Below are 16,514 nucleotides of genomic sequence, written 5' to 3'. Positions count from 1 at the left end.
TGTGAGCATGGGGACAACTGGGGAAGGGGTTACAGGGGTCCTGACCAGGGGGACCAGAGGTCTATGGTGATGAGAGAAGATCAAACAGATCCTCTGTCCTGTCCCCTCCCATCCTGGCCATGAGAGTAAGCCATGACATCCCAGAGGTGAGGGCAAACACCAGGCCGTCCACAAAGAGGGAGGGGGCCATGATTCCTGGGACTTTAGGACTATTTTCCAGGCGGGAGCACAACTCTGGTCCCTGAGGGGCAGCGTCCCTGGGGCAGCACCAGGAGCAGGCTGCCATCCCGCTGCAGGGCCAGCAGAGGCCTCCGTCCTGAGCACCAAGGAGCAGCTTGTGGCCCTGCCCGCGACCTGGGAGGGCTCCCTGCAGGGTCCAGTCAGCCCAGGGACACTCTGACTTCTGCCCAGGAAACCAGGACCCCACAGTCCAAGCCCCCGGCTCCCGCTGCAGACCCCAGACAGGTGGCGGGGGCTGTGGGGAGCTGCAGGTGGGGAGACAGAGATGGCCACCCACAGGACACACACGGACACGGGCCTCGCAGGAGAGCCTGGGCCTCGCCCTTTATTTGCACAATGTTTACAAAAGTAGAAAAATAAACACATTTTCACTGGTTCTGAGAGTCACACAAATAAATAAGGCCACGTGGAGGGCTGGGGACAATAAATTAAGGAGTGTCGTCGCTGCACAGATGAGACCTGGGATCCTCGAAGGCGCAGCAGGGTGTGGGTCAGACGCACAGGTGTCCACTGGCCACACACTTCAGGTCGCGCACCAGGAGGCGGAGGAGGTTGAAGGTGACGGAGGCCTGGAGGCAGGCGGGGGACTCCTGTGGGGACAGGGGCTCAGAAGCTGCTGTGGCCAGGCCCAGCTGCTCCACCTCTGTCCTCTGCCACCCACTCACCTTCTCGGGGGCCTGCTGCAGCCTCTGCAGCCAGTGGGACAGGCGGTGGCGGTGGCGACCCTGGGGCCTGGGGCCTGCTGTGGGCTGAGCCGGGGCCTGTGGGCAGAGGAGGGCGTGTGAAGTGGGCCTAGGCACAGGGGACACGCGGGTGTCACAGCCATGGCCCAGCCGCCCAGGACCCCAGGACTCACACAGGCCTGCAGCTGGGACTGGATGTGTCCCAGCGTGTGAAGGGGCTGGTCCAGGACGTCCCCCAGGGTCGAGTTGGCCATGGTCCCCAGGACCCGCAGTGTCAGGGCCAGCTCTGCCTGCAAGGCCACAGGGCGCTCCCACACCTGAGGGCACAGAGACAGTGAGAGGTCTCCCTGAGAGAGAGCTGGGAGGGGACAGGGAGGGAGGGAGGGGGAGGGAGGAGGAGGGGCAGGAGGGGCACAGCAGTGCAGGCAGCAGGACTGGGGAGGGACAGTGGGCAGGGAGGGAGAGGGACCGTGAGAAGGACAGGGTCCCCTGGGAGGCGCCCAGTGGGCCCAGGAGGCCAGGCTGGCCTGGCTCTGCCAGCTCACCTGCAGCTGCCGCAGGTCCCAGGGCCTGGGGAAGAGCGGGGAGGGGCAGTCGTGGTCCTTGGGCAAGAGCGACTCCTCCTGGGGAGCAAGGGCACAGGTTAGCCCACACTGGAGGGCGAAGGCTGGACCACAGCAGGGGCCTGGAGGGGCCAACAGTAGGAAGAGGGCAGGGTCCCTCAGGGAAGGGCAGGCTCCCTCCAAGAGAGACCTCAGGGCGCCCAGAGCAGCCAGAGCGGGAGGGAGCCCAAGGAGGACAGGGCAGAGGCCAGTCCTGCAGGGAGGCTGAGGGCCACCCATAGAACTGCACAGGGAGGCCCAGGGAGGAGGCCAGGGCACAGACAAAAGGGACAGGGACACTCACAAAGGCGTCTCTGGCCTTCCTGAAGGCCTGTAGCTCCTGAGGGGCCAGAGTCTTGAACTGGGCCATGTCACAGTCCCTGGCATCTGGGTGAGCGCTGAGGGCACTGGGCACAGGAACTGCCCATGTCCTTGTCAGCACCGCAGCCATCAGCGTCAGGAGGAGCGAGCAGCCTCCAGCCTCGCCTGGACCACGAGAGGACAGGGTCAGGGGCTGGGGATGCAAGGACAGAGGGGGGACTGGGGACGGTGACCGGGCCATGCTGTGGGGCTCACCCAGCTTCATCCTCGGGTCTGGTGGCCGTCAGCGATGGGAACACAGGGTGCACCTGCGGCTGTGTCCAGGCTCTCTCCCGAGGTCCTTGGGTCTGGGTGCTGCTGAGTCCCCAGCTTCTGTCCCTGTGGTGCAGGGTGGACTGTCCCTGCAGCTCCATGGGGCAGCTTTTATCCCTGCTCAGGGCAGCCCCAGCTGATGTAGGAAAAGCGAAAATGCACCCAGGCCTGCGCTGGCCACCAGGGGAGCCCGGGCTGGGGAAGCCCGGGGCGGGGCCTCGCACAGGTGAGCAGCTGAAGCGAAAGGGAAAGGGACAGGACTCAGCCTGGCCACCGCAGGAGACTCCCAGGAACCCTCAGCCCTGGGGCAGCCCTGGGTCACAGGAAGGGGTTCTCTTGCCTGCTGGGAGGGACCCAGGACTGGGGTGCACAGAGAGATGGGGACCAGCTTCGGGCAGGGTGTCCCCTGCAGGGACGAGATGGCAGGGCACCCCAGGGAGTGGCTGCCCTGAGGACTGCAATTCCCAGAGGGGGAGGCCCAGGGCGGAGGCTGTGGGCGGGAGGGTCAGGAAGGGAAGGTCCAGAGTGAGGAGGCCATAGACCCCACCCCTCACCCCCTGTGCCCAGAGCAGGCCAGGGACAGAGCCTGGAAAGAACTCGAAACTGTGCTTCCAGGCACTGCACCTGTCGGGGACAATTGGCAACTGGGCAGCTGCCCTGTGCTGTGTCAAGTAACAGAAAACAAAACTGGAGAGGCAGGGGCACAGCAGGGCGGGTGCAGCAGGCAGGTCCTGAGGAGAGGCTCTGAGCACAGAGCCAGGGGAATGAGGGACGGAGCCCACACAGGGAAGGAGAGCCACCCCTTCTGCTGAGCCCTGTCATGTCCAGCTCTGCTCCAGGTGCTTCATCTCACCTGGCACTGGACATGCACTTTTGCACCCAGGGAGCACTGTGGCTTGCCTCCTTTTGCAGTAAGTAGCAAACTGTAGAATCTCAGAGAGGTTAAGAGACCTGCCTTAGGACACACAGCAAGGAAGCAGTGAGGTCAAGACTGTTTCCTCTGACACTTGGAGGCCAATCCCAGTCTCCGTTGTGCTGGCGTCTCCTGGACCTAGAGCTCATGACTGTGAGAAAAGACAGTCCTCTGTGACACTTGCCTCCATCCCAAACCTATGTCCCTCATTCACACTTCCAGGAAACGGATACACGGTCCAACTCTCTGAGCTCTGATTCATACAACTGCTTCCAAATCAGAGCAGGATGTGCCCAAGGCACCTCCCAGTTCAGTTCCCAGTACAGGAGCCTTAATCCTGCCCCAGGAGACACTGTACCCACTCAAATCTGCACATTGTCACAGATTGCAAATTCCAAGCATCAGTCCCTGTTTGTCTTAGTGTGAGGCTTAGTGTCTGTGTGTGTGTGTGTGTGTGTGTGTGTGTGTGAGAGAGAGAGAGAGAGAGAGGATGTGTATTCGTGTGAGTGTGCGTGTGTGGTGGGGGAGGGGACCCAGGGCCCTGCCCGTGCTGGTCACTGCTCTGCCACTCTTCCACATGCCCTGTCCTTTGCTGGACAGTCCGCCCAGGCAGTGCCCTGCAGTCGCTCTGGAGCTCGAGGACTCTCGGCTTCCTTCCTGGCTCCAACCTCAGGAGCCATGTGGCCTTGGGGAGGAGGCTGAGGTGGCCGCCAGGGGGGCTAGTCCCCTGGTTTGGACCAAGAGCACTAACGCGAGGATTTCTGTGCCTATGCGCAGGCTCCTTGGATGGAGGTCATTTGGGAAGCCCCGAGGATGTCAGCAAGGACCTCCCCAACGCCACTCCAGGTGTGCGGCTCCTCTGCAGGAGAAGCAGCCGCCCTCACTGTGCAGAGGAGACTGAGCCCCCAGAACTCCCTTTCCTGGAGTCACTCTCACTGAATGGCAGGGGCAGAAGTGACACTCTTGTCCCCTGATTCTGGGCATCAGTCCTTCCTGCTGTCGAGGGCGAGTCCAAATGAACACACAGAGCAGCAAAGATGGAGGCCACACTGTGTGTGACTGTAATAAATTAACAGCAGGGTCAGGGCGCCAACAGGGACTTCACGGTACAAGGACACACAGGTAACAGAGTCCAGGGAACAGCTAATCCAGGACCAGGTGCCCTTCACTCCCAAGTCCCTTTGGGAATGGGGGCCTTTGGATGTGGGTCAGAGACTCAGAGATTCAGACTCTCAAGGCAGCTTCCAGGGTCCCAATGAAGGGACACGGTTCCTGAAGTGGGTTGAGGTTCCTGGCAACCTCAGTGTTGAAGGCAGCGAGGGTCGTACCAAGTTCAAGGCTCTTCAGTGCCACAAGCCACTGGAATAACCCCAGGTCACATAAAGCCCCGAATCCTGGGGACCCCAACTTCTCTCAGGGAAGAGCGGCTCCCAGTGGGTCCTGGTGCAGCCAGTGACTGGAGCCTTAGAGTCCATTGGCATGGAGACCCCCCAGGTCTAGGGCTCAGCCGCCAGTGACTCCAGGTTCTGGATGCCCTCGAAGCCCAGCAGGTCAGACACAGGGTCCCGAGTGCGCCACCAGCCTGAGGTCCCGCGTGAGCAGGCGCAGCAGGTTGAAGATGACAGAGGCTTCATGGCAGCCAGGCGAGTCCTAGAACCCGGCAGGAGTCAGGACTGTCCTTCCCCAGCACCTCTGGACAGGGCCCTGTCGCCCCCAGGCTCCTCCTTATCCTTCCACCCGCTGCTGTCCCCTGGGTGGGAGCCCTGCGTCGCCCACTGCACTCACAGCTCTGCGCGGTTTGTGATGCCTCCGCGGTGGCCTGGGGGACTTCCTCCTGGAGCCCTGCGGGATCAGCTGGAGCTGCAGGGGCGACGCGGGTCAGTGGGGCAGCCGCTGGCCCCAGCGTCCCTCCAAACCAGACCCAGACCCAGACCCAGATTTCGTGGGCGCCACGCGGACGAGAATCACTCACGCAGGTCTCCAGGTCGCGTCCCGCGGCCGCCAGCAGCTGCAGGGTCTGGTCGGTGCCAGGGAGCTTCTCTGGGTGTCGCAGGCCACTCAGCACCGCCTGGGCGTCCGCGATGCTGCGGGCCACGTGGCGCAGCGCAGCACAGGACTGTGGAGACCCGAGGGCAGATGGCAGTTAGGGTCGCCGCGCCAGCGCCCTGTGCCCCCTCCCAGGCACCTGGCCTCACCGAGGGCCGCGGATGGTCCCTGCGGGGGCGGAAGGAGCAGTTGCGTGGCCTCCAGCTCAGGGTCTCTTCCTCCTGGGGACAAGCGTCAGGTGAGGCAGACACCTAATCGCGGAGCCCGCGAGGATGTGGGGACGCGGCGCATGTCTGGCCAGGTGGCTCCCCCGTGGTCTCCTGGGCGCAGCAGCTCTGGGACATGGGGTCGGGGCTGAGATGTGCCCCGTGTTCCCCGTCCCCACCCCGCCTCTCCTGGCGCCGCCACCAGGACCCCTGGCCTTCAGCAGGATGCGCCCCTCCGCTGGCGCCCAGCCTGGGTGGTGCTGGAGCTCGGGCTCTGGGGAGCGTCCTGCTCAGAATCCTGCAGCACAGTCCCAGTGGCGCGGCTCAGCGCTGGTCGCAGGGGCGCTAGGGACACGGATGGGCGCGCGCTGGCCCCTGCTGGGCTCAGGGCTGGGCGCAGGGGTGGAGGGCGGTCCCCACTCACGTAGCTGTTCCTCAGCGCCTTGACCGCCGCCAGCGCTCTGGGGTCCAGAAAGCGGTAGTGCGACAGCAGGCAGCGCCTGGGCACTGTCCCACTGGAGTCCGACGCCACACCCAGTGTCCACAGGACCCACAGCCACAAGGCCACCCAAAAAGCTCCGCTCCTGGGCCTCATCTCTGCTCCTGCAGGAGGCGAGGACGTCAGGGAGACCCAAGGATGAGCCTTCCAGGGCAGCCCCCTGCCTGTGGTTGAGTGGAGGGGTCCTCAGAGAGCATGCGCTGTAGGCATGCACAGGACAGACCGCCTGGACCCCGAGGCCCTCTGTCCTCTCAGCCTCTGGCCCCTGGCTCTTCACCTCCGATGCGCACTCGAAGACTGGAGGTGCCCCTCTCTGTCTCCTGTGTGGTGTGCAGAGTGGTGTCCACCTTCCGCAGTGGCCTCAGGACCATTCATGGTGACTTTTATGGGAGTGGATGAGAAGCCCTTCCCCGCCAGGCTTCCCCGTCCCAGGTACCCTTTTCACAACGTCATCGCTGGCCCCAGGCCGCGTGGGATCCCTGCCTGGCTCAGAGGACTTTACCCTACAATGGTCTGGTGCCAGTCTTGGCTCAACTCTTGCTCCAGGGCACTGTCCCACTGGAGTCCGACGCCACACCCAGTGTCCACAGGACCCACAGCCACAAGGCCACCCAAAAAGCCTGGGTCCTTTCCAAACACAGGTTTGTCTTTTTGCACCGCTGGAAGCCCACAGCTCGGCTCCCTGCCCACCTGTCCAGGTAGCCGCCTGGGAGCTCACCCTGCAGTGGTCCTGCCCCGGTCCTGGGCCTTGGAGTTACTTGGGCGTCTCTTCTTCTTCCTTCCTTTCCCTGCCTTTTCTTTGCCAAAACATTAGAAGATACCCCTCAAAATGTCATAAGCATACCTTGCAAGTTTCTATCACCTCTCCCCACCCTTCCCCAACATCACATCTTTTAGTTGGCAAATCCAAATAATTTTAGAAAGGTGACCTGACTCCCCCCCACACACACACACAATCCCTCGAATGGGGTTTTGTTTATTTGTTTTAAACCCGGGCATTGAACCCAGGGCTGCTTAACCCCTGAGCCACATCCCCAGGCCTTTTAAATTTTATTTTGAGACAAGAACACACAATTAAAATTGTTGGAAAATTTTAATCTGGAAAACTGTTGCAGAGGTGGGGTGAAGGGTGGGGACATCATTGTTGAGGTCTTTGTTTTTTCTTTTGTGACTTTCTGTTCGCAGGCTTTATTCTGTGAACGTGACTGGGCACCTTCACCAAAGATGGAGACCAACGTTATTCAAAACTAAAACCCACAGATTGACCCAGACAGACCCAGAGACGCTGAGCTGAACGTTGGTTGGAAAAGGAATAAAAAGAGGGATGGATCCCAAAAAGGAGAGAGAGAGGGGGGGGGAGGGAGGGAGGGAGGGAGGGAGAAAGGCTAAGGAATGGATGAGGATCCCCAGAGAGGAGACTGGGGGATGAAGACAGTCAGCAAAGGGGGCACTGAGACGCTGCAGGGCGGCCGTGTCATTAGAGGAGAAGCCTTGAAGCTTCACACCCCACTTCAGTTTTATGGCTGTGTGTTTGGGGACAGTCCCCTTAAGTGGCTGGACGTCAGGTTTCCGTCTGTAAGGAGCGATGGCAGGACCCTGCTTTCCCGAGGTTGTTAAGGGTTAAATGTCACAATCTGAACTTGGTGGCCAGGGTCAGGCCAGGAGCCACCTCTGGCTCAGGACCCTTTACTGGGTAACCCTGGCTGGGATCCTGGGGACTGGAGCCAGCGCTGACGTTCAGAAAGGATCCCCAGGTCGGGGCCGCGGCTCAAGCTCCTCCTCATAAAAGCCGCCCCATGGCCCGGGCAGGAGCAGGGTGGAAGGTGGACAGCGCTCAGCTCCCCACACAGAGGAGGGTGGACGGCGGGTCCCGCAGCAGCCCCAGGCAGGGCAGGGAGTCTCGGGTGAGGAGTGAAGGGAGAGAGGGCAGCGGTGCAGACGTCGGGGTCCAGCGCTCTGTCCCTGCATGGGATCAGCCTCGCTCTCTGACCACGAGACCCCTCACTGGAACCACAGGCAGGGGCTGCCCTGGAAGGCTCATGCCTTGGGTGTCCCTGACGTCCTTGTCCCTCGAGCCCCCAGGGAGGAACGACCTTGGGACAATGGAGGCAGACATTGGGGGTACCTCTGAAGAATGCAGGATCACCCCAAAAAACACCAAAAGCTAGACAAGGGAGGAAGGCATCTCCCCTACAGGGTCAAAGGGAACTGGCTGCCCAGGGCTCCAGGTGTGACTTCCGGCCTCCAGACCCGGGAGAAGGTGGAGGCTGTCCCTCTGAGCCCCTGGGCTGCCCTGTTCCTGAAGCCTGTTTTGGTCAGCGTTTTCCCTGCGGTGACTGAAGGGACCAGCCAGCACGACCCTAGAGCAGGACACCTTCACCCGAAGGCTCACCGGTCCCAGGTCTCAATCCGGGGACAGCCAGCTGGTTCCTCAGGCTCCAGGGGAGGCTGGACATCAGGCAGAGGGTGTGGCGGAGGGAAGCCCCTCACAGGACGCCCAGGACGCTACTCCCCTCCCCAGACACCAAGTGCATCCCCAGCCCCGTCCCCAGTGCCCCGCTGCCTCCAGCCACCCCGGCCTCCAGTGACCTCAGTTAATCCCCTCAGGGGTCAATTCCCTGATGAGGCCAAGGCGTGGCCCAGCCATTTCTCCCCCAGACCTTCCTGCAGGGTCTCACAGGTGACCTTGGGGGGACACCACATCTGAACACTCCAAAGACCTAGGACACTAAAACACGCTGTCCCTGGCATCGATGTGGGGGGAGGACACACCCAGGGCCACTCTGCAGCTCTCCCAAGGTCCCAGCTCACTGGCAGCCTGACCTTGGCCGTGATGTCACCTTGGAACCCGGCAAGGGCCCCAGATTGTGTCTTTCTTCACCCTCGGCCACTTGTCACCTATTACCTGCCCAACACTGCCAAGGGGCCACAGGCCACTGCCCTGAACAGAATCCTGGGACACAGGATCTGGGTGACTATGGAAGCTGGGGACCCAGCGTGCCACACTGAGCCTCCTGTGAGCATGGGGACACCTGGGGAAGGGGTTATAGGGATCCTGACCAGGGGGGCCAGAGGTCTGTCATCATGGGGGATAAAAGTAAAAACCTTGGTCGCCCCCCTCCTGGCCATGACTGGAAACACAGTCCTAGTGTCCAGACACCGGGGCCATCCTCAAAGGTGGAAGGCTCATGAATTTGGGTGCTCCTCGAACCCCCGTTTAATTCACCCCTTATCCCCATAAAAACCCAGAGGGACCTTGGCAGATGACAGGGGCCTCTGCAGTCTCCCCCAGGAGAGGTCATCCTGCAGCTGCTGGGCTGGACCTGGAATCCTGCTACCAGGAGGACACGGGTCCTAGGACTTTGATTATGTGGCCACTGAGCTGGTGACTGCAGTCCCCGTCCCCCCTGGAATGGAGGCCGAGAGTTCCCACTGACGGAGGATGTCCAGAGCCCAGGGGAGCCTGGCCGGGCCTGCAGCCTGCTGCCTGCTGTCATCCGCATCAGCTGAGTGGGGCCACGCCGCCCTCCCCCAGCCCATCCCTGGGTCAGAGAAGAAGGGAAGACGTGACAAGGACATCGGAAGAACGACCTCCCGGGCAGTAGATGACCCCAGGAAGGCCCAGCTCTGGTCTCACGGGTGAGGTTTTTAGGAATCCGGGGTCCGGGCTACGTCAGACCCCCTCCAAATAAAGCCAGTGCCTCCCACCTCCTGTCACTCAGGAAGAGCCCCAGGGTTGCTAGGCGCGTCCTCAAAGTGACATGTTGCTCGATCATGATTCCCAGGCATTAACATGGGGCGACGTCGGTGCTGGACAGGAAGCCCAGGACCAGGGCGGCTCATGGCCCAACAGACCCTCCGGTCAGAGGTGTGTGTGGAGAGAAAGTCCCCTGCCCAGATTCTCGGGCCTCCACGGGCAAGTCCCAGCGCAGCCCCAGGGATCTGGAGAAGGTCAAGGCCTGTACAGAAAAGGACAGAGGGTCCCAAAGCAGCATCCAGCCAGTGATCGGGTGACAGAGGAGAGGAACCACAGGCCACAACACACAGAGTGACTCACCCAATCAGATCAGGGACACCAGACAGCAATCGATTCCAAAATGGAGCTGATGGGTGCAGGATCCGGCCCAGGCAGGACCAGGGGACAGTGAAGCTTCTGGAACAGGGGTCCTGCTTCCCTGGCGGGCACAATGTCAAACCAGCACCTGTTCTGCTCACCCCTGGGGCCCCATGGCAGGGACCTTCAGGACCAATGGTGGAGAATGGAAGGCCAGTGCATGGTCCACGGGTGGACTGGCTCCGAGGAGGCTGAGGAGGAAGGACAGGAGTTCACAGCTGAATCCAGGGACCGGACACACCGGAGGGAGGCAAGATTCCCAAGGGCACAGGTCCAGGTGGCAAAGGAAACAGTCCACATGAGAAAAGAGAAGTAGCCCGAGGTGACTAGATCCGGACACAGGAGCAGGGTGACGCCCTGGCTCTTGGTCAGCAGCCTGAGAGCTGAAGCTGAGGGGATGGTGGTGAGGACTCCTGGGATCAAGGCATATGGATGGGCTGACCAGAGCGTTGGAGCTCTCTGTTGCTATAACAAATGCCTTAGGTTGAGTGCTTTATAAACCCCAAAGGATCCTTTCACTCATAGTTTTAGAGACCGAAAGCCCAAGATGGAGCTTGTCCATCCGTTTGGCCTTGGGGGAGGGCCCTGCCATGTATCACAACATGGGGACGACGTGGAAAGGGACTCAGCAGTACTCAGAAGGGGGTGCACAGGTAGAGGGCCCTCCCCTCATACCAACCAGATCTCTCAAAAGCAAACTCACTCTGCAAAGCCAGAATCAATCCCTGCGGAGGGCAGAGGCCCACCATCCTAACTCCCCCACCAGGCCCATCTCCTAAAGGCCCCACCACCGCCCGCCATTGCCACACTGGGGACAAGCATCCAGCACCTTCATCTTTGGGGATCCACTCAATGCACAGCAGAGAGGAGCTCAAGGTGTGACGGTCCTTGTCTTTTCACGTCCCGGTCCCCAGACAATCTAGCACCCAGTGGCACTCATCAGCCAGGAGGCATCGTGGCTGGGCCAGTCGCTGGCATCCCAGCCCGTCATCAGCCAGGGCTCAGAACAGAGGGCACAAGACTGAGCGGCTGTGGGGACAGTTGAGGGCCACTGTGGACCAGGACTCCAGCCCCCGGGCACCAGGCTGTCGCAGATCCGCTGCTGAGTGCAGCCTGCGGGCAGAGTGTCCAGGAGACCAGCCTGCACACAGGAGCCTCTGCCCTGGAAGGGCAGGGTGCACGTGGCCTGGCATAAGCCAGCCACGGCTGTGCCCTCCCTGACCTCGGGCCTTGGCCAGGAAGTGCCCCGAGGGGTCACGGAAACCTGATGCGCGACAGAGGTGCAGAACCTCAGCAGGGCTGAGCGCCACACTCGGTGCCAAGGAAGCCGAGCGGTAGCGGGGGCTGGGCCTCCTGCTCCTCCCAGGCCCCTGGGCAGAAGCTCATGGCCCCTCAGAGCCATCAGGCGACCTCTTAGAGGTGCAGCTTGGGTGACAGGTGGCAGTGAGACTCTGTGAGGCAGACAGCTCCTTGGTGTGGATCTGGGCTGGGCCTCCCCCAAGGCTTCCTGTGTGGACAGTGAACCCCCCTGTGAACCCCACTGTGAGGTGTGGATCCAGAACCGTGTCCCACCTACCATGGTGCTGTGAGGCGGGGCTGTGAGGCGTCCCCCAAACGCTCACGTCCTGAGACGAGGCAAGAAGGTCCAGGGGAAGTGCTGGGGTCGTGGGAATCTGAGCATCCTCAGTGAGGTGACCCCTGAGGGCATTCACTGGGGGTAACTGGAGGCAGGGCCGTGGCTGGAGGGGGTGGGCATGGGGTGGAGGCCTGGGGTCTGTCCTTGCATCTGGAGAGTGGAGTCTCTGCTTCCTGGTCACCACGTGAGCCGCTTCCCCCAGCACCCTCTCTGCCACCATGTCCTGACGCACCTGAGCCCCGGGGTGAGCCTGCTCTCCATGGACCAAGAGCCCCTGTTAGACCAGGACGCAAGAAAAGACCACTGACTCCAATTAAAATCAAATTAAAGCAAGCTTATTATTTCGACCGGCCGGACTGCCTTTTCCTCCCAAAACAGCAGGAACAAGACAGCAGCCCCACCTTTCCTGCAGCCCAGCTTTATAGCCCAGAAAGTTACACAAAAGGGGGGTTACAGATAACAGGACTCTGACAAGCATCACACTAATGGTAGTTTACATTTTTGCTGGCCCCAACATCAGAATTTATGAAGCCCATTAGAGCCTCAGAGAGGGTCGTTGTCTGGCCAGGGAAGGCCAATATTTATGAGGTGTCACTAAAGTTTCAGAGAGGGCTGCTCTCTGGTCAGAGAGCCAGGCAGGGGTGAGTTCAAGGCACGGGCAGGCATTCCAAGCAGGTTCAGAATTTGCAGTAATTTATAGTAAAGCCGAAATTAGCTTTTCATGGCTTTGTGGTGAGAGGGCTCCCAATTTAATAAAAGATCAGGTTGGGTTTATCATTCCCCCCTTTTCTTATGTGTCCCTTTCAAATCTTTGATAGGGTAGGGGAAGAGCACTGAGGGAATTTTAATCCCTCAGGTAACAGTCTCCAAATTTTTAGAACTCACCCAAAACCGGTCTCCCTGATTTTACCTGACTTAATTAATTACTTATATTGATAATCTATTTATGTTTGGCTCCATTGTTGTAAGAAGACAGGCGTCACTCATTTTGGCTTCTTCTGAGCTGAGAGAGGGTGACGTGAGGGAGCACAGCGTGAGGGACATGAGTTGCCTTTTAGAAGTCAGTTCGGTTTGAAGTCTGGTTGGGGAAGAACAGGTTGTAAAGTCATCTGGGGATGGGTGCTTCTATGAGAGAAACAAAAACCATGAGTACTGAGTAAATGTTGTAGCAGCTGGAACGTGTCACTGTATAGAAGTTCCCTCACCAGGCTTTAACATTTCCAGTTATCAGGCCTGTAAATTTAACATTTAACTTTTAGTGTTACAGATGTCCTTCCCCATAAGATACAGTTTAATAATTTAATGCCATCTGATCTTGCAAATTTTTTTTACTAGTATGAGCTCTGTGTCTAATAGAGAAACCTTTAATTCTGTTACTCAGGGCTGGATAATCATACTAGCAAACATGAAGCCTACCTGTGTAGGTTAGGAATAACTGTAGGCCTTAAACTAAAAACTTCTGTCTCTGGCAGTTCCTCTTGATAGTCTCTTTTTATAGTTATCAGACATTTCTGTCTGAGAATCCTTCTTTGTAGCCTCCAGTCTTACTTATTTTGGGAGGCTAACATAAAGTGTATACCTTAAATAATAATAATAATTATTATTATCATCATTATTATTATTTAGAATGCCCAGGAATGGCTGTATTTTGGTTTTAACGGTCTTTGCTAAGTGTTTAAGATGAAGCAGTCAAACTGACTTTTGTTTCTATCTATTGTTAACAGTCAGCTGAGCTTTTATGGGAGTCATTCCTGGGGAAACTTCTCAGTTCTGCTAGTGCCATTTGCGCTAGGATGGGTCTAGGTCTTGCTTGACCATGTGGCTTCCCTCGGAAGCACCAGGGATGTCTCCCTTCTCTGATGACTCTCCTCTTTATAGCAAATGCACTGATTGGCTTTCTGTTCTCCAGTGGTCTCATTAGTCTCCCTGATCGGGAGGTTATGTGGCCCAGAGTTGCAAAGCTCTTTAGAGAAGTCCCCTGTTCCCTGGATTCAGACTGACTCAGAGGGCAAGAGCCGAATATTGGTTTTTCTGGCCCTTTTAATTTAACTTTAATTTTAAAACTTAATCTTAAACATCCAGCAAATAAATTTTAACAGCCTTATATTAAGAGTACTGGGCTTTAATGTCTATAACTTTATAATTATTTATCTTTTTATTAATTGGGATCTGTATTATCCTATCTGTCTTGTAGGTGATGGCTTATTATCTCAAACTAACCCATGTTGTGTTCTTAAAGCAACACTTCTGTAAAACACTAACAGGGAATCTTTAGATCACTTATAAGGAAATTACAAAATAAAATTAACAAGAGTAAAAACACTTAGTTCGTGTAACAGCTACCCTGAATTTTTGGCTGAGTTATACATTATATCCCCTGTTTGAGATCCTAGTAATCTTGATAAAAAAAAAACAACAAAAAACAAATTTTTGAACATAACTTTAAATGAACTAAAATCTGGCCTACTGTTTTCATAGTCTTTCTCACATGTAGTAAGATGGGACACAGAGCCTCATCTCAGGTAAGGCAGGGCTCTTTATAATTCTTAAGTGTTTTAGTTCTAAAGCTGATCTTTGTATTTTTAATTATCATTTTACAAAGTTTACATAAATTGTTTGAGGTCACATGAACATTAGCTAACACCATTTGATATCACATTTAAAACATGAATTAAAGAAAGGCTGAAAGTTTTAACCTTTACATAGATTAGGCTCTCATTAACTTAAAAATACATTTAAATTGTTCCCCAATGTAAGAAGTAACAAAACTTTACATATCTTATTGATAACAGGTAAATAAATCCCCAATATATTTTTTTACCATACAACTTCCGAACACCAGCTTGATATAATGCTCTTTTAAAGTTTCTACCTTACAGACTTGTATACCTGGAAGATATGAGCACATTAACAGCATCACAATTACATTGATGTTTCTACATTAACCAAGCTTAGCTTTTAAAGAAATGGCAGTACAGTGCTCTAAAATAACAGTTCTTATTTAACCAGTTGTTTAATTTTTATGGTTGCTTGCTCTAGAAAAAAGTAAAACTTAATAAACACAATGTTATGGGTAAACTTATATTTTAAGAAATTTTTGTCTCTTTAACACATGACTGATTTTTACAATCTTATACAGACTTTAGTACAAACTTATACAGACCTTAGTAAATCAATCAGATATCTAACAAAAGTACTCATGAATAATCCCATATCAAATTTTCTTTACTTATTTATCAAAATATTAGACAAATGTATTGAACAGTGTAAACCATTTTTTGTTGAAGGAAAAGTCCTAGAACCAAGGCATATTAGACATTTTATAGACATTAATATTTTATGAGTTTTTTGAACACCTAGAAAAACTTGTAAGTTAAATTTAAAGACATTTATTTTTATCTGTTTATCCAATTTAAATTGAACCATTTAAATCACATGAATTAAAGATCTTTGGATCCATTTTTTTAAATTTGTTTTTATGAGCGCTCCTTATATATGTTAATTTGTATCATATATATGATATACGGGCATATGTATATATAGACATACAACACATAACAAAAGTGTGCACACATAACAATAGTAAAGGCCTTAGTAACTTTTCGCAGGTGAAATCTCCATTGCAATGTTTCAAAAACTCCACAGTTGGTCAAAGATAGGACTGATCAGAAAAACATTAACCTAGGTCTGTAGGGTCAAAATCATGAGCTCAAAAAAATACAGAATCTAAGGAAAAAAACAAGAGTCCTAGTAAAAATGACTGGCCAGTAATTAGTAAATACCATACAATTTACTTTTTTTCCTTAGGTCTCAGATCAGTCTCCTACTGAGCTTGCAGGCTTCTTTCATTTGCATTTCAACATAAGTCCTGGCTGAGGTCTGGAAGGAGCAGGGAAAAACTGCTATTCTGAGCAGACACCTCAGGCCTAAGGCATTTTAACTATAAGTCATAATTTTCAGGTTCCAATGTTGAAAATTATGATACAAGTTTAAGATACAATTCACAAAATTTTATATCTTTACATCTTGTTTTGTCAACAGATACCATACTATGATTTACTATCCTTGTCCAAATTAATGCACTGGTATACACAGTAACATTTTCCCAGGCTACCCAATTCAAAATTGGTGAAAAAAAGACTGAATGATTGGGAAGTTACTTGCCAACTTGGAAGGAGAGTTCTTTAGTTTTCCATCCTAAGTATTTAAGTTCTCTGGCATGAATTATCTGAAATCATAAACTAAACAACTACCTAAACCCAACTTTTAACTGCAGCATTGTGCAATGCATCAAAAACCCATTCAGATACCAGATTGTTACAATAAAACATCATCTTTTAGATACACATTCAGCCAAGATCATTCCCAAGAAACAATTTATAATATCAACACATTATTGCACATGTCTTAAAGGGTCAGAAACAAAGACACAGGACAGACAGAGAGGAGCTCCAGACTATGGCTGACAGACAGAAACCTTTTAAAACAGAGCAGATAAGAGAAAAATCTCCTACACCAGTGGCACCATAGATGTCCCCACAAGGGGACCAGATGTTTTCACAGAGGAGCAATCTGAAATATAAAATCAAGGGTCTCCATAACGACTTTACTGCATTAAGTGTCTCCTTTTTCTTTTTCTCTTTTCAAGAAGACAGAGGTGGCATAATCCTTACAGTGCAGGGAAAGAAGGAGGGAATCCCCGAAGCAACAGGGCTTCGGCAGCTGCTGGGAGTCCCTCAGTCCCTCCTTTTACTTACAGGATTCCACCCCAAGCACATTTCATCTTCTAACATTTCAGTAGTCAGTTCTCAAAAAGTTCTGGGGGTGGGGGGGTATCAAAATTTGTAACTGAAAGTTCGGTTCCTGACCTTAGAGCCAATTAATGCCAATTTAATAATGAGGACAGGGTTTTGAGAAAAAGAAAAAGGGAGTTTTATTGTTT

The 16,514-nt window shown here is 54.5% G+C and overlaps 2 protein-coding genes and 1 long non-coding RNA gene across 3 annotated transcripts; all 3 read right to left on the bottom strand.

The window, feature by feature from the left end:
* Positions 1-631: 631 nt before the first annotated feature.
* Positions 632-2,111, bottom strand: LOC144370970 (interferon lambda-3-like). The gene is made up of 6 exons (XM_078032897.1): positions 2,102-2,111; positions 1,830-2,011; positions 1,469-1,546; positions 1,097-1,240; positions 906-1,001; positions 632-830 (listed from the first exon to the last, which is right to left on the bottom strand). Exons 1-6 carry the CDS (start codon positions 2,109-2,111, stop codon positions 732-734), a joined length of 609 nt encoding a protein of 202 aa, XP_077889023.1. The 3' UTR covers positions 632-731.
* A 2,511-nt stretch (positions 2,112-4,622) lies between these two features.
* On the bottom strand, positions 4,623-6,193 carry LOC144370969 (interferon lambda-4-like). Its single transcript, XM_078032896.1, has 6 exons — positions 6,100-6,193; positions 5,748-5,926; positions 5,267-5,338; positions 5,044-5,187; positions 4,857-4,931; positions 4,623-4,721 (listed from the first exon to the last, which is right to left on the bottom strand). The coding sequence occupies exons 1-6, from the start codon at positions 6,191-6,193 to the stop codon at positions 4,623-4,625; spliced, it is 663 nt and encodes a 220-aa protein (XP_077889022.1).
* A 6,062-nt stretch (positions 6,194-12,255) lies between these two features.
* LOC144370816 (uncharacterized) lies at positions 12,256-16,163 on the bottom strand. Its single transcript, XR_013430779.1, has 2 exons — positions 14,394-16,163; positions 12,256-12,697 (listed from the first exon to the last, which is right to left on the bottom strand). It is a non-coding gene; the product is annotated as an uncharacterized LOC144370816 (long non-coding RNA).
* Between the last annotated feature and the right edge of the window lie 351 nt (positions 16,164-16,514).

Source organism: Ictidomys tridecemlineatus, chromosome 15 (genome assembly GCF_052094955.1).
Source record: "Ictidomys tridecemlineatus isolate mIctTri1 chromosome 15, mIctTri1.hap1, whole genome shotgun sequence".
In the NCBI taxonomy this organism is placed as follows: Eukaryota; Metazoa; Chordata; class Mammalia; order Rodentia; family Sciuridae; genus Ictidomys; species Ictidomys tridecemlineatus.
The sequence above is the reverse complement of the archived record's forward strand: the minus strand, read 5'-3'. Positions and strand labels throughout refer to the sequence as shown.